This window comes from Sphaerodactylus townsendi, linkage group LG05 (genome assembly GCF_021028975.2).
Source record: "Sphaerodactylus townsendi isolate TG3544 linkage group LG05, MPM_Stown_v2.3, whole genome shotgun sequence".
In the NCBI taxonomy this organism is placed as follows: Eukaryota; Metazoa; Chordata; class Lepidosauria; order Squamata; family Sphaerodactylidae; genus Sphaerodactylus; species Sphaerodactylus townsendi.
Genome location: NC_059429.1, coordinates 42,538,190 through 42,561,789, shown reverse-complemented (window position 1 = coordinate 42,561,789; position 23,600 = coordinate 42,538,190). Strand labels below are relative to the sequence as shown.

At 41.0% G+C, this 23,600-nt stretch overlaps 1 protein-coding gene across 3 annotated transcripts in view; it reads right to left on the bottom strand.

Annotated features, from left to right (window-relative positions):
- SNX7 (sorting nexin 7) overlaps positions 1-23,600 on the bottom strand; it is a 52,667-nt gene that overhangs the window by 3,661 nt on the left and 25,406 nt on the right. For 2 of the 3 annotated variants that reach the window (XM_048497136.1, XM_048497138.1), the window contains exons 7-8: positions 20,739-20,825; positions 11,627-11,779 (exon numbers count right to left, since the gene is read on the bottom strand). In XM_048497136.1, the coding sequence (XP_048353093.1) occupies positions 11,627-11,779; positions 20,739-20,825 (240 nt within the window). Of the gene's footprint in view, positions 1-451; positions 2,847-11,626; positions 11,780-20,738; positions 20,826-23,600 lie in introns of those variants that run through there. The other variant, XM_048497137.1, reaches the window with a different exon arrangement.

The window sequence follows — 23,600 nt, the reverse complement described above, 5'->3', positions numbered from 1 at the left end:
CAACTTGATAGCCTTGTTTGTGTGCTACAAAGCTGGATCTCCCTTCCATCTACCATTCACAGTATGGGCAATGCTTCCCTCTCTTGTATCACTGTACAATATCTGATGTGCTGGAAGACTGAAAGAATAGAAGAAGAGTTAGTCCCCCAGTATCCCCATTAAGGTCCCCTATAAAGGCATAGTATGAAAAGAATGTGATTAAAAATTAATGATTTTATAACATATGAAGATATTAACTCTCAAAGGCCCCTTCCGCACACGCAAAATAATGCATTTTCAAACCACTTTCACAACTGTTTGCAAGTGAATTTTGCCATTCCGCACAGCTTAAAAGAGCACTGAAAGCAGTTTGTAAGTGCATTATTCTGCATGTGCGGAATGAGCCAAAGAGAAATCAAGTCTTGGCAAAAGATGAAGACAAAAATAGTTTCCAAATAGTTTCAAGATATAAAAGGGACATTCACACAGCAGGAGGTATAATAAGGGAGATGACTGAATATAAAAAGTTGATAATGCAGCAAAAAGAACAGGAAAATTGTGTACAGTCAAATGGATGCAAAAATTTGAGTAAGAAATATCTCTCCAACAATGGGAAACCTTATGGAAGAAAGATATAAAATTTTCAGCAGGTCAAATATCGAGAGAAAACTGTTATAACATGTTTTATCGGTGGTGTCTTACTCCAAGAGATATTGAAAGATGGATAAGAACTGTAAAGGGAAATGATGAAAATGTAAAGAGGTGGATTCTTTATCATATGAGGTTACTGTGCAAAATGACAAAAAATTGGAAAGAATTACATGCTGAAATCCAGAAACTTTAAAGAACTGAATTTATTGAAGATGCCAAGAGTATGCCATTGGGCATTCTGCCAGAAATAGTCCCAAAAATTTGGAAGATTTTATACATATGATAATGGCTATCAAAGTTACATTTGCAACAAAATGGAAAACAAAATAGTGTCCATGCAGGGAGGACTGGGAAAGCAAAGTAGAGCAATATGCAGTAATGGCAAAATTAATGAACTATGTGAATAAAAGACCAATAAAAAAATCTGAACTCAAATGGAAAGCATGCAAATTATATTATTCCTTAAAAATGGGGAGAAAACATGCTGTTGAAATGATAAATATGAATGATGAATAATCATCTTGACATGTATTTAAAAAGGTGTTAAATATATCAGGGATAGATAATAATATGTGAACTCAATGTTCAATACTCAGGAAGTATTTTTATATATTTATAATAGTAATCACCACTGCAGACTTTTTTCTATTCAATTTCATTACAATTCATCTTATAATATTGTTCAATGCTATTGTTGTGTTTGTCAAGTATTGTTGTCAAGTATTGTATAGGTAAGCGTTGTGCCGGGAGTGGGGAAGGGGACGCTACAGCCCCAGTAAAGCCCATTGCAGAGGGAGATGCTTCCTCTTCCACCCTTTGCTAGAGCCCATTGCATCTCCCTAACAATGGGCTTTGCTGCTAGTATAAAATATGGGAATATGGAACCCATGAACAGCAGCAATGAGGCAGTATATGCATGCCTGGTAAATGGGAAGAAAAGGTATGCTCTCATTCTCTCCACTGATCTCTATCTTGCATAGGCTGAATTTCATCCAGTCCAGTCCACTTGTAACAAGGGCTGCAGTTCTCTCCTGTACTGGCATGGATTATTGGAGACAAAAAACAACTTCATGATCTTAAATGCTTCATGGTCTCTGCTAATGATTCCAACATGATGATTGTATGATTATCATATTTGCTAATGAGCCATACACGCAGCTGTGTGTAGTACTGAAACATTTCCCAGGGTTTTTTTTTAATTTTCATGAAACTGATGTTTTTGTTTAGATGTATAATTCACAGCAATATTTAAAAGCAATGCATAGTATCAGGCCAGCTCCTGCCTTTTCATTTGTGTGCAGACATCTTTTTCCTGTGACCCATAACAGTTTTATGAGTAATTAGATTCCAAATTACAAATCCAATCCTATATACATAAATTAAACCTCCTCTTAACATTTTAGTCTCTCTCTGGATAGCCTGTGCTAATGATCCTTTATTTGGAATCAATCCTCTTTTTCCTTGCTAACGGACACAAATATAATCATTTCAGAGCAGCTCAAAGGCATGCTTCAAAAGTAGCATCACTTCTGCCACTGATGTTTTGCAGAAGAGAGACCCAGAGCCTGAGGCACAGAGACCTACTTTTGTATTGGTGTAGTTAATTATATATCTTGCCAGCTGAAGCAGCACTCTTATCACTGACAACAAAATAAGGCACAGGAACATCTGAATTTTGGAACACACATTTGGTTACATAAACGAGAATAAGCTTTAAAAATTGAATAACTTATGTAAATAAACAAGGTTTTAAACCTTCGCTTTGAACAGCTTCCCTACATGGCTGCTTCAAAGATGAGCCACTCACTGTGATTTTAATTTGAAAATCTCTCTCTTGCCAATGATAAATGCAAGCCTGTTTAAATGTTGTCATTGTAACCAGGACTGCATCATATTTTGCCCATGTCTTTGTGGTGCTTGTTTTAGGGATTGATTATTCTTGCAAAGCATATCTAATCAATGCAGTCTGCTCTGGGGACTCCAATCCACAGTGGTCACCATCCTACAAACATGGCTGACCAGATCCAAATGTGCCTTGATTAACAATGTTGATGGTAGTAGAAACAGTGGAGAAAGCAGGCAAGAATGGACAACTACTGCGTACCAGAAAACAGTTTGTCTCACATTTATCTCCATGAACTGGAATAAGATACTGTAGTTGGGAGATCCGTTGTGGTTCAAGAAGATTTCCAGACTCTACCTGGAGGCTGGCAATCCTAGGAGGAGAGACAGAAGCAGGAAAAGGGGAGAGGCCATGTGTACTTTTAGAGAAAGGAGAGAAGAAATAGCGGGGGAGGGGGAAATTTCCTCCTCCTGGCAACCCCCATCCCCTTCACTTTCTCTGCCTCATTCTCTCCTTCACAGCCATTCAAAATCTACCTTTTATTTGTCTCCCACCTTCAGCCACATTTAGTATTCATTTACTTCACTTGGTTTAATCTAGGAATTCAATAACTCATGAAATCTTAGAGTCTTTCTCCATGACAACTTTTGCAAGTTTGCTGTAAATGCTAATATACTCTGGCCCTCCACACATTTCCAGGCTGCATTAGGCTGTAGTGGTATGACATTTTCCAAACTTCATTCCTAGAAGGCATGATAATTTCCTTCATTATTATTATGAGGTTGATACCAAGTGCGTATTTCTTACACTGTAACACCATCACAGTCTATGAACATTGAATGTTGTGTAGAGTTTAGAATGCTGTGTTTGAACCAGGAAGACCTCACTTCATACACCTACTTAGCTATAAAGACACGGAGGGAATCTGAAATTACTTTTTCTTAGCCGAACCTTAATCACAGAATAGTTGTTGTGGAAACAAAGGGGATAACTCCAGACAGAGCAACTTCAAGTTCTTGGGGGAAATAACAGGACAAAATTAATAAACTATCTATTTTAAGGGTATTTTCCAGTGGTTGGTAAAGCAAGTCCTGTGCTGGAAGACTCTTCTCCCTGCCAAATCAACAGCGTAAACAGTTAAGTGTTTTAAGCACTGGAGATTTCAACTAGGTTTCAATTGCTTTATTCATGCACTTCCTCAAGCAGGACATGATTGCTAATGATGCTATCCACTGAAATGATGAATTAAACATTATAGAAATGAAGGACTATGGAAAACAGAATAAAACTCATCTGTTCGTCTTACAAGAGAAGCCCTGCTGATCCATGATAGTACTGACACAATTGTGCGGGTTACCTGCTGGTTTGTGAACAGCATGCCTGGGGTTTTTTGGCCATCAAACAGAAAGTATTTGTATGGCCATGTTTTTATAATTCCCACAATGATTTCTCACCAAAAGAGACACCTGCTGTAAAGTTTCTGAGGGATAGTTCACAATGCATGCCCATCTCTTAATTTCTGATCATCTGATTATTCAACAACGGGCAGCTGAGTTTGAGATCTGATTCTATCCACAAACACTGCTCTGGAAAAGGAGCAAGTTCTGTTTCAGGCACTGATCTGCATGGCTCATTCACATAGGGTTGGCTGTCCGCTTGTGAGCTTCTCAGGGCAGGAACTGGCCTTCTCTGCTCAGGTTATGTCGTGATGTGCCAGGTACTCTGATAGGACAAAATAAATAGTACTCAGTGCTGCGGTCAACAAGTCTTCAGTATGCACTTGTGCACCAGCCCAAGGTTCAAGCATAACTCTCAGAGCCCCTTGGGGATAGGGTGGTATAAAAATCCAAATATAAATAAATAAATAAATAAATAAATAAATAAATAAATAAATTATAATGCTGACCTTCATATTCTAGTTCCTCCTTTTTTAAAAGCAGCACATTCCTTTTACGAGTTAACAGCACAATCCAGATCACACCAGTGGATGGAGTCAGCATGGAAAGGGCTATGCCATGCTATCTCCAATAGCTTTTTGGAGGCACTGAGAGGGAGAAAAAAGAAACAAGCCTTCCATGGGGCCAATAGACTGGGCTGTGGCACAACTGGCTGCAAACCTGGGGTGGAAGCCAACTAACATCAGCTCCACCCCGGGAACATCGCAACCCACTCTCCCCATGCCAGTGTCTGCTCTAGGCCAGAACAGCTCTGCAGCAGCCTAGACTTTTGTGTTTGACTGCTGGGGAGCTGAAGCGTAGCTGGCTGCTGGAGCATTTGTTCCCTGCACCAGCAGAGTTGCCCCTTATGCGATGGGTGTGTGTGTGCAAATGCACCCACACAGCCCTGCGCTGCTCCCTGTGCGCATATGGCCTCCCTCATCAGGATGGGGATGCTCGAATTCCCTCTATTTCCACATATTTGACCACCATTAACTACCATTACAAGATTTTTTAAAAACTATTTGACAGCATGTTAAACCCAGCAGCCATGGTTTTTGTTCTGAAACTTCAAAACCCAGTGAGCCCCTAGGGGGAGGATGGTTTATAAATCCAATAAATAAAAAATTCTTTCAATGTGTACATACTCTAGATTAAAGCATTTTCTGCCTGGGTCTAAATTAGGAATTGCCAATTTAGATCTTAGGAGACCTTCAATGACATATTATCCTGGATTTAGTGAGCTCAGACCAGTAAACTGACACCCTCACAGGCAGCCTCTATACAGCAGTTAAAAACTTTGTAATTATTGACCATCTGTGTTGCATAACTAAGACATTAAAAGCCACCCCAAAGAACAATGTAACACTGAAGTGTTTAATATATCTCTGTTGGTTCCTATTTTGGAAATCAATGTTCTTTTTGTTCTGAGCAAACCTGGGTCAAACTTTCTATCAGGATTAGTTTTCTTTATTTATTACATTTATACCCTGCCCCCCCCCCCCGAGGGACCAGAGCAGCAATGATACAGCACCAAGGAGTTCCACAGCATTCAACTGACAAAAGAGATTTGGTAAGGCCAATTAAGAGACACCTAAAATTGCCCTGCCCTGGATAGCCCAGGATAGCCCAATTTCATCAGACCATGGAAGCTAGGCAGGGTCAGTCCTGGTCAGTTCTTGGATGGGACATCACTAATGAAAACTAGGGCCACTACACAGAGGTTCACACAGGCAAGCAATGGCAAAACACCTCTGAATATCTCTTGTCTCGAAAACCCTAAAGGGTCACAATAAATCAGCTGGAACTTGAGGGCTGAAAAAAATCACATTGGGTAGATCTGAGCTGTAGAACACCAGTTGTCTACTATGGGACAATACACGAATGGACCATGAATCAGTTGGGTGATGGGGAGCCACAGCTATCTCTGCATCCTTTATATTGTTGAATTACAGATGTGACTGAATCTGCAATTCAGTTCACGACTGACCCTTCCTTTGGAGATGCACATAAACATTTAAATAAATTTAACCTTTTAAAAAGAGAGATGAATACATCCCTAAGAATACAAGTTCAGAATTGTGCAGAAAAATAATGGGCTCAGCTGGAATCGCTTGGTGACATGCAAACAGGATCACTTTGACATATGAGATGGGCTTGACTGAGTGCAATATATTAAAACAAGGGCTCAGTCATGCAGAAAAGGGGGGGGGGAGTCTATTCTTCAAACAATGTCAAATATAAAGAAATATCACTTGTCACCCTACATTATGGAGAAAAGTCCTATTCTCACTTAATGCATCCCTCAGCAAGGGTATTGCATGCCCCGCTGGGTCTGCGGTGCCTTAGGTGTGGATTCTTTCATGATGACATATATGAAGGTGGGTGGGGAACTTGAAGAGATTGTATTTTCCTCTTTAAGAAAATCCTTGAAAAGAAACTATAACTTTTGATCAAACCATTTTCTTTGCTTTTGCAAAACACTCCCAAGGATGTCAGCAAGCACAACAAAAACATTCAAATCCACACAGCACCTTTTAAGGCAGCCTTGCCATTCTGAACAAACTCTCCTGACGGGGGCTCCCATGCATCAGCATTACTATGTAGGTAGACACTTCTCACACCAGAGTCAGTGGCCTGAATGAAGGGAAAAATCAGGCATGCTCCCAATGGAAGTGTGGGTCATTCATATGCTTCTGTTGTGCTATACAGCATCCATCATAGCACAGTATGGGCAAATGAGCCACAAAGAAAACATATCTTCCAGTTTACAAATCTCCACTTCTTCCACTCCCAAGTTATGTTACTTTGAAGTCGCTGAATGGAGGACTTGCATGACCATTTCCAGTCCTTGTGGTTGCCAGCTACTTGGACAGATAAATGTCCTCTCCCTTTAATAGAAGTTTAATGTGAGGAAATACATAATGGAAGATTTTCAAGGCACAGTATCACCTGATTAACAGCATCCTATTAAACATCGATTAAAGGGGCAGGACACTTTTTCTTCAGGCAGCTGGCAACTCTACATATTAGTCATGTGTGGGTAAGAAGGAAAGCCAATTAAAAAGAAAAACTTCTGCACTAGTATTTTATGTGGGCTTGTTGCCATATAGCCTTTCCACTGTGCCTTTGGGGACTCAGTTTTAAATCAGTGGGTATACAGTTTAACAACATGTATCTAAAGCAGGAATCCTTGACACAGTGTATGTGGGTGCCATGGCATCCACCAACTTCTTTCTTGGCACCTACCAAGTGGATGGGGTCAGATATGGATCCTGCCCAGCAGGATTTTCTATTGGTTACTGAAAATCTGATTGGCTAAGCAGTGTTTCAGGGGAAACTGCCAGCACAGTGTTTGTTTTATTCTCTCTCATTCTTCTATCCTAGTGTACTTTAATTACCCATCATCTCCCTTGCATTTGGGCTATATGTGTGGCTCCATCACTTGCGGAAGTCAATTTCTGGTTATAATCAGAAGAGTCAGTTTTTGTGCCCTACTTTTCTCCACCGTTGAGAAACCTCAAAGCAGCTTATAATCCTCACAACAGACACCTTGGCCCCTTCTGCACACGCAAAATAATGCGTTTTCAAACCACTTTCACAACTGTTTGCAAGTGGATTTTGCCATTCCGCACAGCTTCAAAGAGCACTGAAAGCAGTTTGAAAGTGCATTATTCTGCATGTGCGGAATGAGCCCTTGTGAGGCATGCGGGGCTGAGAGAGTTCTGGGGGAACTGACTAGCCCAAAGTTACCCAGCAGGATTCATATGGAAAATGGAATCAACTCAGTTAATCGGATTAGACACTGTCTCTCATGGGGAATCAAACGCAGTTCTCCTGATTAGAGTTTGCTGTTCTTCACCACTAAGCCATGCTGGCTCTCCACAGCAGCTCCACCTCCTGTGGCAGCCTTTTGTGGTTGGGCCCACAACTTCATGTCACAATTCCAGGAGTGTCCACAGGCTCAAAAACTGACGACCTGGATCTAAAAGCCTGTTTTAAATCAGATTTGTAACTTCATATGGACAGGGAAAAACAGTTTTTATCCAACCAGGCTCAATAATTTCCAGCATAGTCTTTTTGGATAGTCAAAAAGGATCTCCCACTCCTTTTTTCATCAACAGAAAAACTAGTCTTAACTAACCTGAGTGATGCTGTTCATCAGGGAAAAAATGGTAAGTCGTTTACATTATCTCAAAAAGACACTTGTGGTTGGTAATATTTAAAAGATGAAATAGATGAAACAAACATAAATCCCATATTTGGTTGACACCTCAAACTGTCACATATTTAATCAGGATCCCCCCCCCCCCAAGGTTTAATGGTATATGGATGACACCCTTTTCAGTTTTTAGAAGTACCACACAAATTTCAGGACATTACTTACATCAAGCTGTTGCTCCAAACTGTTGCTACTAGTCCCAGCTAACCACAGAATACTAAAAGGTTCATTTCAAACCATTCTATACTCAGCTAAGATCAATTCACATGTAAACTCTGAAGACAGTTCATATAGTGACAGCACTAATCTGCCTTAAGGAGGATAAGGTACATTACATACCAGCTAAATGGCCCTTGACAAACTGACAGCAAAAAATCCTTCCACAAAAACTCTTTAGAAAGAATGCAGACGCTTCTAAGGCCACATCTTTTCCCTGATCTTAACAATGGAGAAAACGATGTTCTAGAAATACTTGTATTTCTTGATATGGAGCTTGGGGTATTTTATTAGCTTGGACTATACATGAAGAATGAGAACATATCCTCTGTATGTGAAAATGTGCCAAAATAAAGAAAACATTCAAATTCAAAATTACATATTTGGAATATATTACATTATTTTGGTTACCTAAATGTAATGTAGTTACCTAAATGTAATCTAGAGGCATAGCTAGGGAAAATGGAGCCTGGTGCAAAATATGAGATTTGCACCCCCCCACCCCACAGGCCTACGCTGTGATGCTGGAATCTAGCTCATACCTAGTTCCCCCCACCCTTTCAAACATAAGAACATAAGAACTAGCCTGCTGGATCAGACCAGAGTCCATCTAGTCCAGCATTCTGCTACTCGCAGTGGCCCACCAGGTGCCTTTGGGAGCTCACATGCAGGATGTGAAAGCAATGGCCTTCTGCTGCTGCTGCTGCTCCTGAGCACCTGGTCTTCTAAGGCATTTGCAATCTGAGATCAAGGAGGATCAAGATTGGTAGCCATAGATTGACTTCTCCATAAATCTGTCCAAGCCCCTTTTAAAGCTATCCAGGTTAGTGGCCATCACCACCTCCTGTGGCAGCATATTCCAAACACCAATCACACGTTGCGTGAAGAAGTGTTTCAGCCTTTAAAACACAGCCTTTAAAACACAGAAATGGAACTTAGAAAGGACAAGAACAAATGGAGACAGACTTAAAAATAACCTGGTACCAGAAGTGGTCTAGCTATTGCCTCAGAGGTTGCTTTGAGGTTCTCCCTCCAGAACTCCCAAGAAGGGCAAGTAAGACTGTCCCATTCTGGGACCACTGAGAAGGAAAATTCACAGTAAGTGAAAAAAAATGTCTCTGGTTCAGTCTGCACTAATGGGATATTTAAAAATGCAGTGAATCCCTGGGTAGGCAAATTGACCTATCATCCTGTCAGAGCTTGCTGAAGGACTCTTCTACCAAAGATGTATCAACCAATTCCATTCTATCAGTGTGTTAAACCAATCTACCATCACACTTGTTATCCCTGCCACATGTGTTTCCTTGATGGACGTCAGATGGACCTCTCTGCCCAGGAAACTAACAGAAACACTCCTGCATGAAGAGACTTCTATTTCACCCCACCAATGGTTGACATAGGATTTCATCTTTTTTGTGTGTCTTAAAACATATTTTCCATGCATAGGATCTTGAAAGGCAAGAAGTCCCAGATTGCCCTGATTTCCATTCAGCTGATGCTACATCTGCATTCTGGGGGAGACCAGGCTCCCTGTGACCTGTTCATGGGAAAGTGCCTCCCAAATCTTGCAAACTGACATCTATTGTAACCAGTCTGCAACTGTATGGAACTAAAGAGAGTAAGAGGTATTGATAGTGGCATTCGTGTCTCATCACAAAATGTGAGAGCAGGCCGAGACTGTAGGGACGTCACAAGGAAATACTCAAAAGTGCTTAGATGTAGGTTATGAACTCCTTATGTCACATGAAGAAAGAACAAAGTGCCTCAAGACCTATCAGTGAACAGTTCAATATTTTTAGAGAACAGGCTTTGTATGGCTACCTTGAGAGACATAATAATGCACAGCTCAGAAGTCGCACGACAGAAAGAAGTTGAGGAGATATCAAGAAATAGCAAAGTTCCTGATCGGAGTGAATTTTTTTGTCCAGCTTTCTTATGCGGGTGGATTGCCTGGCATAAGTATTATATACTGTTCATATTGTCTTATTGCTTTTGTACAAGAGGTTTATGTTGTATGTATTGTCGAAGACTTTCATGGCTGGATTCAACTGGTTGTGGTGGGTTTTCCAGGCTGTGTAGCTGTGGTGTGGTGGATCTTGTTCCTAATGTTTCACCTGCATCTGTGGCTGGGTTCTTCAGAGATGTATCACAGAGGGAAGTCTATTACACACTGTGTTCAGTGAGAAGGGAATGTTTTAGTGGGGTATAAATTTGCATTCACCAATACTGCTGCTGCTGCAAGGAATGCAAATGTGAATCACTCCTTGGACTGAAAAACCCCACCTGCAATACTATACTATCAACCACATATTTCCATAGCAAGTTCCACCCAAACACTTACTGATTGGTTCCCTACCTGGGACATGACAATTTATACCTCACTAAAACATTTCCTTCTCACTGGACACAGTGCGTAACAGACTTCCCTCTGTGATACACCTCTGAAGATGCCAGCCACAGATGCAGGTGAAATGTTAGGAACAAGATCCACCAGACCACGGCCATACAGCCCGGAAAACCCACCACAACCAGTTTATGTTGTATGTTTATTATTGTTGCACTTCACATTCTTATGTGTTAAGCTTCCACTTTAATACACATCTACGATCTCCTGTTTTGTTATGCTGTTTTTTTTAAGTCGCCTGCAGTCTGGTGCAGCAGGTCTTGGTTCTTTCTTTGGGTTCTTTGTTCATGTATTTCAATTAAGGTTGCCACATTTTTTCCTTCCTTCTTTCTCTATGGGGTCTTTCCCCTGTGCTTTTAACAGCAACCTGTCACAAATTAAGCAGATGACATGAAAATTAATAATGATTTGCTTAATTGTTACATCACTCAGCTGTAGAGTTATGTGAAAAAATAAAGAACTGTACCATTTAAATCTGTCTCAACGATTAAAACTTGCTTCCATTAATGAAAATTCATCTACTGATCAATTAAAGCCTAAGGCAATGAATCTGCAGATCAAGCTCAACCTTTCTTTCCCACAAAGCCCTAGAAAGTAAAGATTCTCCATCTTAAAGGCCTGCAACTGATTTGTAACATCTCTTCTCCAGCTACAAGTGCTTGCATTCTTGTGCTTTGTAAAACAAGGCTGCCCTCTGCTGACAGAGAGCTCAGAAGCTGCTTGAATGTTTCATAGATGATATAAAGACCTATTTGAAAAAAATAAGGCAGCATTTGCACTTTTCAGTACATTCAAAGTAGTGGAAGGAATAATCTTTTTATAAATAAAATACATAGAGACGGTGAAACACAGCAATGATTTACTCTGCATCTCACCTGTTCGTAATACCGGATATTGTTTTCAGCCACATCACTAAACGCCATCTTCACATCAAGGCACATGTTTTCTTTCCATCTATCCCAGTCAGCCTGCAGTGCATTGCTGGCACACTCTACTTTGTCTTCAAGTTTTCCAATCTCTTCTGAGAGCTAAACAAAAATCAGACTTACGTGAGAAATCGGGGTAGAGAACCAGTGTAAAGAACTCGATTGCATAGTTTTGTTAGCACTGAAATAAGGACATTTTCTAAAATGCAGGAGAACCCCCCCCCCCTCTATTTTCTCAATCAGTTATCAGTCTAACTTCCATGAAAGTCTTGCGTCACTTGGGAGTTTCTCAAATGAATCTCAATGAGACATTCTAAAATGGTGAAACTTTTCTGAAGGATACCTGATCCGTCCCTACTTACTATACTTGCCACAGGTTTCTTATTTATTACAGGAATACTCATGAAAAAGAAGAGAATCAGTATAAATATGTAAAAGAGCTTTGAATTTAGATAGATAGCCTTGCCCAGTAGCCTGTACTTTTAACCGAGACTAAGTTGGGGTGTTGTGTGGTTTCTGGGCTGTATGGCTGAGTTCTAGTAGCATTTTTTTTCCTGACTTCTGCCTGCATCTGTGGCTGGCACCTTCAGAGGAACTTCAGATCCTCTGAAGATGCCAGCCACAGATGCAGGTGAAATGTCAGGAAAAAATGCTACTAGAACGAAGAGAGCCATCAAATATTGGATTAAAGTCCACCTACACCCCCAGGGCCTATTACCAGCATTTCTGTCAACATCACCATACCCAATCTGGTCGGAGAAGATTATCCTGAAGCTTAAACAGATTGGGCTAGACCCTATGCTGATGCTTGAATGGGACTTGCCCTTAGCTCTTAAGATGGTATATCAACGATTGGACGACATTGACTACCAAAATGATAATGCCTCATTTCCTGCTCTATATAGACCATTGAAATCTGGTAGTGGTGACAGTAATGGCCCCCCTACATTCAACTTATGTATTACCATAGCCAAATACCCCAGGGCCCTTTTCTAGAGCACGGTTTGGACGCATTTCCATCATCTCCTCCATGCTTATAGGCAGATTTGGGAAAACCCCTTGGCATTTGGAGGGAAATGTGTTTGTAACTCTAGGGACGCTTTGATTCGTATGGATACATATCTTGTTACACTGCATGCTGCATAAGGCAGAGAGAGAGCTCTTTATTTTACCTCTGCTTGTGCAACACAGCTTGATAATTGCAAAGGATCCTGACCAAGAGATTAGGAAAATGCTGTTGGAAGACAAGGATGCAACCATCTCCCAGCAGGTAGCAAAAAGTTCTGTGCATTGGCGTATAAAAAACGCAAGGGCCTACTTAATCAGGGATGAGCTGAAAGCCAAACATTCATGTAAATGGTTAGCTGTAATAATTGTTGTAATTTGCTGTTGTGAATGTGTGCTGTTGTTTTGTTTTGTCTTTGCTGGCCTTTGGCCGTATTAAACTATCTATTAAACTAAAAAAAAGCTACTAGAACACGACCATACAGCGATGGTATGTGATTCCGGCCGTGAAAGCCTTCGGCAATACATTAAGTGGGAAGTTGTTTACCAGGACATGCTATTCACCATGGCATGAATAGCTTTGCCTGTCCATTTCTACACATTAAGCCTCTGTTAAAGGGACAACATATTTTTCTCCAGGCCAGATGACAACCCTAATTACAGGGCTGCTGTATTCTAACAAGGAACTGGTAACATTCCAACACACATAAGATATCATTTCCTTACAGTCTCACAATTTACTGGCCTTTCCCTACAGTGTGCAACTGCAGGAAAGTGGTGCGTCCTGAGGTCATGTAAAAGTAAGGCTCTGAGTCTTTAATGTAGCAGGGGAGGATTTTCCCAGTATGGTAGTGAGGCAACAGGAAAAAGTGAAGTAATAGAAAGAGCCTCACAATCAATTTCTGTCTTTCACACAGCTTTAAAAAGTTCAGGCACCTTGACACACACACCCACACACAAAATATGACAACCAGTTGCCATAGTAATCTCTCTTTGGTTCCTTACTTTCTTGGTAACAAAAAAAAAGAGGAGGAGGGGGGCGCTATTCAGATTCTTGCTAACAGCCACCTAGACCAACAAGATTTAATAAGGCGCAATGCCCTTGTCCCTTTGTTACAATGGATTTTGGCAGGTGATGTTTATCATGTCATAAAACTGCACAGAGTAGACCATCAGTACATACTAATGTTATACTTCCACACAGCTGCTGAAAGTACAGAAGTCCTTTTTAAAAATTCTAGCTGCCTATCACAATGGCAAGCACACACCTACCTCTGGGGAAGAATACGGCTACCTCTTGATATGGCAAATGCATGAACAAAAATTAGACTCAATCTGCACAGTTGGTGACCTGACAGTGTCTTCTATTTGGCAACCAACAGGAGGTTTATCAAGTATTTGTTGGGGTAATCATGCATAGCTTGTAGGCTGTGTTTGGCTTGTTGGGTCACTAGTTGTTCTAAAAGGATATGATAATGAAGAAGAAGAAGAGTTTGGATTTATATCCCCCCTTTCTCTCCTGCAGGAGACTCAAAGGGGCTTACAATCTCCTTGCCCTTCCCCCTCACAACAAACACCCTGTGAGGTGGGTGGGGCTAAGAGAGCTCCGAGAAGCTGTGACTAGCCCAAGATCACCCAGCTGGCGAGTGTGGGAGTGCACAGGCTAATCTGAATTCCCCAGATAAGCCCCCACAGCTCAGGTGGCAGAGCTGGGAATCAAACCCGGTTCCTCCAGATTAGATACACGAGCTCTTAACCTCCTACGCCACTGCTACTCCTAATGGCATGTACCAATGTGCACATGAGCCACACACATGAGTCAGTGTGGTGGACAGCTAGGCAGAATGTTGGACTAGGGGTTGGGTGGTCCAGGGTTCAAAGCCTTACTATGTCTATAAAGCTCGCTGGGTCAGCTACTCTTTCAGACTTAAGCCAAAGTAGAGCAATTTGCACCAATAAAGGCTGGCAGCCACAAGACTGGATATCTTATAAACACTTAGAAATACTTTACTATTATAAGATTTACTACTATATACAAAGCTAATCTCCAAAGTTTTGACACAGTGTACAATTGTGTGGAACTTCTCCTTCAGTCTCCACTATCATATTTAAATAGTATCAATACATTATACACGAATATGGGACTTGTCTCTCAATCTCCACTGACACTTAAGCAGTATCAGTACAGTATACCAAAATGTGGGACTCGTTTCTCAGTCTCCAAAAGGATACTTTGTCATACCAATACTATATACAGCAGCCTACGCCTAACACACAAGCTTTATGGTATGTTGCAGATTCTCAAGTTTGAAGTAGATAATATCAAGCTAGTCAGCTCCCAAGTGTTACCTGACCTGGTCATATCTTCACTGGCTCAAAATATTATTAGTACTCCCAGACCCTGTCACATATAACCATTTCACAGTATTCCACTTGGACAGTGTTCAATCGCAGAGTCTCTAGCCGCTTAAATGTCCTTGAATTTGCTTTGTATATAGTAGTAAAGTATATAATAATAAAGCATTTCTAAGTCTGTGGAAGATATCCAGTTTTGTGACTACAGCCTTTATTAGTGCAAACTGCTCTAATTCAGCTTTAGTTGAACTAACCCCCAGTACTGCAACATGGCGGATTATCTCAGACTTGCCTACTTCCACACAGTTGTTGTGAAGATAAGGTAGAACAAAGCACACCACTCGGAGCTCTTTTGAGGAATCCTGGTCTAGAATGAACTAGCTAAACAGAATCCTAATGTGTAGCCAGTCAAACTATGGGCTTTGGCTTGACATATACATTATACAATGTCTCTAATCAGATATATGTCAGGTCCTACTGCCAGTCTTTCTTTTCTCACACTGAATTTAGTCACAGCTGAACTCTGCGCAAGAACCAAATGAGGTCCCATTCAAGGACCACTCACTGTAACCTTTTATTAGTTCTAATAACATGTTTGTCAATCCATCTTTCTTGCAAAAATGCTCTTCACAATGAATTCAAGTTCCTGCCACTCACTGTCAGCATAATTTTTGGCAATCATTTCTTAAGAGCGAGTTCAACCGGGCAGTTGCATGGAGCTCGTTAAGATTTCTGGACTGGCTGCTCAAAGCAGGGGGGAGGGGAGAAGAGGAATGCAGAACAAATCCAGGTTCTGGTCTGAACTGCAACAAAGACAGCAGTATCTTCAAAACCTGTATCTTTAAAAAGCCCTTCCTCCTCATGTGCCCCTTCCGCACATGCAGAATAATCCACTTTCACAATCGTTTGCAAGTGGATTTTGATATTCCGCACAGTAAAATCCAGCTGCAAAGTGGATTGAAAGTGGATTATTCAGCATGTGCAGAAGGGGCCATGGTGTCAGGCTCTTGTATGGATCAGGACTTGAATCTTGCTTCTGAAACCAACTCATTAGAGAGCCTTAAGCCAATAAAGGTGATAGTGGGGGATGGGATGGGCAGACACAAGATTAGGATCAATTTGAACAGAAGGCCTAAGCAGTGGGGAAGGGGCGGGAATACAAGATTAGGACCAACTACATAAGCCCTAAGGTTTGTTCAACAACCACATGAGATATTTGAATTAAACATTCAAGGGGAGTTTTGTGCTTTCCAGAGTCACACATGGCCTCCTTCCCCCGGGATGTATAGGCAGTAACATGTCAGCTGCCTTCATCTCTGTCCTGTAAAATACTACTGACACCCTTTGTGAAATCACATGGCTGCATGTTCACAATGGAGCCAGCAGCAGCTCCACAAGGTGCTTTAAGGAGGAGAAAACAACGTGGAGAGGAATTCTGCATCTAATAGGGCTCATTTCATGTAGGAGGGGGGTCCTCTGGCAGAGTGCCTGCTCTCTGACTGCTAGGCCTTTTGGATGGCACCCCCCCCCACCTGAATGACCATGTGCCTCTCTCTCAATCCCCAATAGTGCCTTTTCCCCCTGACTCCCTTGCAAACCCTCTCAAGGCCCACAAACCTCTCCCTTAATGGCACTAGGCAGTGCATGAGGTCAGGAGTATGGTTAACACAGCTGCTGAGAATGTTGCCACCATGCATCACCTACACATCCTTCCCCCAGAGGTGCTGAGCAGTGTCTGCAGATGGCAGCATAGATGATGAGATGCCTCACAAGTGAACAGATAGAGGAAAGGGGGGCAGCAGGGCAGGCCGTAGGAAATGGCTGTGGGCACCTCTTGCAGCCCTGGACCTCAGCATCTGCCTCACCTTCAGGTATGCTGAAGCTGGCCCTACTTCCCATGAGGAGAAAAGGGCTTGCATGAGTGTGAGGCACACAAAGCTTTCACTGATTTAAAATCTTCATGATGTCACCCAAGGCACACAAGAACTATGTGTGTAAAATACTCGGTATATTATCTTACTGAGCTGTTTTTTGAATCACAAAATAATATATGTTAAGAATATGGAACTCTCTGAAGTGTCATTTGAGTATTAAATATGCATTATCATACTAAATCGAGAGTGACATTTTGAAACCGCTGTGTGACAGGCATCTGTCAACATGTGACAACCACCTTTACAGACACAAGAATCAAATGCAGGGCAAAAGCTTAGGCACCATTTGGTATCTCACACAACAATTTCCTGCTGAGTATGAAACTGCCTCAGTGATCACGGCTGAGGTGACAAGACAGTTTGGTCTATCTGTCTGGCCATCTATCTAATACCCTTCCTCTAAAGAGCTCAGAGCAGCATATGTGGTTCTCCTTTCCTTATTTTATCAGGTCCTACTGCCAGTACTCACAACAACTCTGTAAGGCAAATTAGGCTAAGATAGTATGACTGGCTTCAGGTCATCCAAAAGGCCTCATGGACAAATGGGGAGCAGAAATCCAAGAATACCAGACACAACACCAACAACCTAACCCTGATCCCATCCAGCCTCCAATCCTTGTTATATCTGCAGGGTTGCATCTGTAATATCGGTGTCATCTTGTGGAAAAAATGTCAGAGTGTTACATTAATATATTTATTAGATTACACGACATTTGTAATGTATTGGGTTAAAGCTGCCTTTTACAGTTACAGTACATCTATCCTTTTCCATTAATATTTCTGAAATTTCCTGGCTCAGTGCATGGATGTTCATCTTGATCTTAAGGACAACACCTTTAAAAAGCTGAGTTCAGTGCAAGCAGGTAGACAGATGCATTAAGACGGCATGTTTCTTTCAGTCAATCAGATATAGTTGATTATTTCCAAAACAGCACTGAGCTATTTTAAATGGGAAAGACTGTAACTGAAGAGAAGATTCAGTATTTTTTGTAGTGTTAGGCCAAAATGTTAAATAAAAAGTTTTCTTAGAACTTCGCCAATTAAAAATATGTTTAAAATTAACAAATAGCAAATGACTCACAAACTTAAAGCAGAAGTTCTAAATGTTATTCCAATAAAACAGCTCACTTTTTATTGCAGTAACATGTTGGCTTATTCATTTTGTAAATTAAAACACATTTTAATGTTGCTGTCAGCTCTCTCATAGATCTCCTTGCACTTTGGAATTAATTTCTTTTTAAAAAACATTCAGAATGCCTGTACCTTCTGAACAGTAATACAAATTAAATGTTTTTAATTTTTTTTAATTTTACATTTTTTAATGCTTCTGCTTCATTGGGGAAAAGTATGCATAAGGAAACTTATGCCATCTGTAGGACTACAAAAAACAAAAATGAAAAATAACCCCAAGCAATAATTTTCTCCCCTTTGGTCGACCTTTTTTATAATGCTTTTTAATTCATGTATTATTGTTTGTACTTTGTAGCCCATCTACAAAACTCCGTGAAAGCTCCTGCATAATTTGTAAGCATCAAAACTGGCTTAATATAAATCGTAAGCAAAAGGCAATAATAAGGGACAAGGAAATTCACACCAAAATGCAATAAATCGCTGAGAGCCAGGTCAATTCTTATCTCACACTTACCTATGAATTCCTTTATGGCATTGGAACCACAGAGCTGCAGGACCACCTCTTCTGCTATGTTCTGCTCACCAAGAGGTAAAATCACAACTGCCCATTCACGCACATTCTTAGTGGAGGCTCCCACCTCATGCAACAGTCTGCCTGAAGTTATTAGGAAGGCCTCACCCCGCTATCATTTTGCAAAGTGTGAACGACACAATTGTTCTGCAAGGCATTCTTGTAAAGTAGGCAGAGCTGGGACATAATGGATCAGCTGAGGGGGAGACTTCTATTAGGGATATTGATGGTGGAAATATGACAACCTCGTAGGATTTTCAAGACAAGAGACAAACAGAGATGGTCTGCCAACTACCTGTCCCTGTGTAGCAACCCTAGTATTCCTTGGTGGTCTCCCATCTGAGAATCAACCATGGCTAATGCTGCTTAGCTTCCATCCAAGATCTCACAGGATAAGATGTACTATCCCGATTAGGGATAGTGATTTCCCCCCCTCTTCAGTTCTTCAATCCCTGCCCTATTGCATTGTGTTGTGTTACTTGGAATTTTTGTGTTAGACTCAAAAGCTATCACATTTTGTAAGCAACTTGCTAACAGACTGAACAGTTGTATTGTAATCTGCCTTCAAGTGTTAGTAAGAACTCTATCACTGTTCCTTCTGAGGCTTTTGGGAGGTGTTACTGCCATATGAAACAGGAAAGAAAAATGTTTTAGAAGATGGCATTTTCTTTTAATAATGAGTTAAAATGTTGTAAAGTGTTGTAAATTCTTACAATTTCTTCAATATCCCCCACACTGTAAGGCATCCATATGTATATGTCAAAGTACATTTAAACATGGATTAATAAAGGAATGTACCACTTAAAAGCAGATGATTCCTCAGCTAAGAGGTTTTGAATTGAGGCAGAGCCTTAAGGGGAGCATATCCCTGCAATCTAACCAGTGACTCAGAAGTATATGAGTCTGACACACAAGAAAATTAAATTTCTAACAGAAGCCTTTTGTAAGAGCAACAGGAGATAGTAGAACCACAACTAAGGTTCAGTTTGTGCAAGGTATCTTCAGTTTACAATTACAACCCTTGCTTACTGCAGAACTAGCAGAGCATAAATGCTTCAAAACATGAAATTAAAAGGTCACCTTTTTACATCAGCAACTATACTGATGCACTCACATTCTAAGCAAATTAAGATCTTCAGGCTCGCAGAAGCAGCAGTAGACTAATTTATATAACCATTAAAAAGATCCTTCTGAAGTCTTCTCATTTAATTTGCATTCAATCATAGTCCTTAAAATACAACTGAAGTTGCAATTCAAGTTTGGATTGAAACGTTTAGATTTTCCTGTTACAGTCGCATAAAATGACAAAGTGGGCATTAGCATACTAAATATTAGGTTGTTTGGCTGAGGATAAAGGTATCCGTCAGGAGACCAACCTCAAGTAGATTCTCAACGTGTGCGTTCAGAGGGCATTCAAGTAAGGATTCAGAGTGTTCACCACTGGCAGGTCCTGAAAAGAAAGCTCTGGGGTCATCAGCAAGATCAACAAAGAAGCATCTTAAAAAGCAGAAAGCTTAACTGGGTAAAGTAATATAAGACTACCCTCTATATCTTTCATCTTGCCCAGTCTATGACTGTAGACAGGGTTCTTGAATGTTCAAGACCAACCACCTGATTATACAACCCTTGCCGTTTCTGGATTCTTAAACCTGCTGGCAGGCTGGGTCAGGGAAATAGTAAATGCCGCCTTGAGAGAGGGGGTTGGCTGATTGGGCCTGGGAAACAATGCCTCTTTGATAGAGGGGGTAGTGGTGCATCAATTCCTAAGGACATCTACTCTGGACCCAGGAGAATCAAATAACTATGGTCTGTGTTGTGCAGATAGGAGGAGACAGGGATTCATACAGACAATATAATCCATCACCCTTGTTTGTACAAGCTAGGATGCAGTATGTAAAGGATTGATAACTTGGATGTAAAACTACCAAGGAAGACTAGAGTTGCTAAAGAGAAGAAAGTCAAGGCACACCACCTCTGATCATCTCTTGCCTTGAAAACCCCTCAAGTGGTTGCCATAAGCTGCGTATAACTTGATACCACTTAATTTTTAATATTATATACTTACCAGATCACCTTCTGTCTTTTTATTATACAAAGCTTCAACTTTGGAATCAAGCTGTGCTTGGATGTGATCTCTCCTTTTCAGGACTCCCTGGAATTGTAAAGCAATACATAGATTTAGAGGGGATAGCTCTATGTAGATAAATCTTTTTGGGGAGTGGGGAAATCACACACAAATATTAGTGAAAGCTTCCATTGTATGTCTTTTTAAAACAATGTGGACAAATGATTGTTGTGGGTTTTCTGGGCTGTGTGGCACTGGTCTGGTAGATCTTGTTCCTAATGTTTCGCCTGCATCTGTGGCTGGCATCTTCAGAGGTTTATCACAGAGGGAAGTCTGCTACACAGTGTCCAGTGAGAAACATTCCCTTCTCTTTAGACACAGTGTGTAATAGACTTCCCTCTGTGATACACCTCTGAAGATGCCAGCCACAGATGCAAGTGAAATGTTAGGAACAAGATCTACCAGACCACAGCCACACAGCCCGGAAAACCCACAAGAACCAGTTGAATCCGTCTGTGAAAGCCTTCGACAGTACAATGTGGCCAAAGTTGATAAGACAGCACACTATTGAAATGGACAAGTTAGGAACAAAAAGTACTTGATCATACTGATTCTATTATTAACATTGGCTCTGCTGCCATGCAATGATAGCCATTGGATGAGGTGGCTGAAAAGGGAGTATTAAGACAAATTCAAACCTAATTAAGCTGATCTATCACAAAAATAAGCCACAAAAGCTAAGCAGAATCTCCATGCTCAGAGGCAGAATGGTGGAGATAGAGGCAAAAAAAACAGGAAAGAAATACTGCTAAGAAGCCTTGTTTGTGGACTTCCTAAAAAGGATGATGCTCGCCTCAGTGAAGAAGGATGTTGGATTAGACAGCTGTTGAATCCAATCCACCACAACCAAATTTGGTCAGCTACAAGCTACTGATTTTCATCACCCTTCTGTTTCCCAGTAACTGAAATAGATACTGAGACTTTATTTTTATGTTCCAATGTTTTTTCTTGCTTGACATAGAATATAAGATCCCTCACAATGTGCTGGTGAGCCTGTGAGAGTTAAACAGCTGAGGCTCATATGAGAGGAATGTTGCCCCCTAATCCCCAAAGTACACAGCCTGGCAATTGCAATAGTTGAGGGACCAGAATGGAAAGAATACCTCATATGTTGCTTTAATGTACAGAGTAACTACCCCCACCTTCCGTAGATACCACATGTAGCCTAATAAGGCTGAAGATAAAGTTAGGGAGAATCAAACAGATCTCCCCCTGTAGTAAAAATTGTCTTGCGAAAAGGATTTTTTTTTTTGCTTTGATCTGTGCATCACAAGGGAATTTTTCTCATCAGTTTTTTTTATGGTGTCCCCTGGGGAGAAAAATATCACCCATTCACTTCAAGTTGCTACTTCAATTTCTTCAGCCCTACTCTTTCTCAAGTCAATGTGCTGTCATTTCCTGTGACTCCATTCCCTGTAGCTCAAATAACATAGAAATTTCATAGGAAGGATAGGATCATGTTGGAAGTGTTTCCTTCTCATGGGTTTTGACATGCTTTCATTAGCTATCAGCACTGGATCGAGTATGGAGAAGGAAGAACCAACTTACTTCAGTAAACAGACATGAAGTATCTGGCCTTTCAAACGCAGTAAATACCAGCTGTCACCACATGAGGGAGCATTTGCAAGCATTCACATGCTAGTACTGAAGTAAAATTATCTTGGTGATAACTTTAGAGCTTCCCCCGCTCCAAAAAGAGAGCTCCAATTCCTTTAATATTGCAGGAACTGAGCACTTAATACTGAAAGCAGTCTCTGTTAGAAATGGCATTATTATAAATGTAGATGTTCTCCAATCTGATCTATGGTGGGAAGATACATCCACATTGCCCTCACATTCAGGAATTCATATAGTCATGATAAATCAGGGGCCAGACAAGATGGGTTTTAGCAGAATTTTTGCAGAGTAATGATTATGCATATTGAGCAATGCACACTGAACTATAGATGTATAGGCCCTATGTGAATGCAACTCCAACATACAAATACCAGGTGGGACAGGGCAGTAGTATCCCAATTCCCTCACCGCATGCCAACATAGCAAATGATTTCTTTTTTTTAAAAAGCAACAGTATGAATATTTGTAAAACAAAAGCAGAAAAAAAAAACAGATTTTGAACGGCTCTTTGCTCTTTACTCTTTTCATCCTATCACTACACTTCATGCAGAAGCTTCTGTGGTCATATTTGGGAAACAATTAAATTTTAAAATTGTCCCTTTCAAAGACTGCCACTAAAAATTTCTGACAAAGTGTACAAAATGAGGGGAGCCCTTACAATATTAAATCTCACATTGGGTCAAGTGACAACCTTTTTTTCCTCCTAAGAGAGATTCATCATAACCAGTCAAGCCCAATCTTGTCAGATCTTGGAAGCTAAGCAGGGTCACCCCGGTTAATATTTGGATGGGAGACTACCAAGGAAGTCTAGGTTCAAGGTGGAGAAGCAGAGAATGGTAAACCACCTCTGAATGTCCCTTGCCTTGCCTTGATGGCAAAAAAGAGAGATTCCGAAGTTTCTAACAGTCCAATCCAGATCAGGTTGGCGGGCAGGGATGGTGCTGCTTTGGCATCACCCCGCCCTCTACAAAGAAAAAAAATCAAATCAAACCCCCCCCCCCCCAATAACCTCCCATGGGGGATAATGGAGATATGCAACGAAAAATGTGATTTATCTCCAAGACTGGCTCCACTAGTGCACAAGGGCTGGGTGGGCGAAGCTAACTAAGGGCGGCTCCACCCCCTTGGGTCTATATTAGCTAATCTGTGCACAATGCGGTATTTCCAGAGCAATGTCCTCTGTAC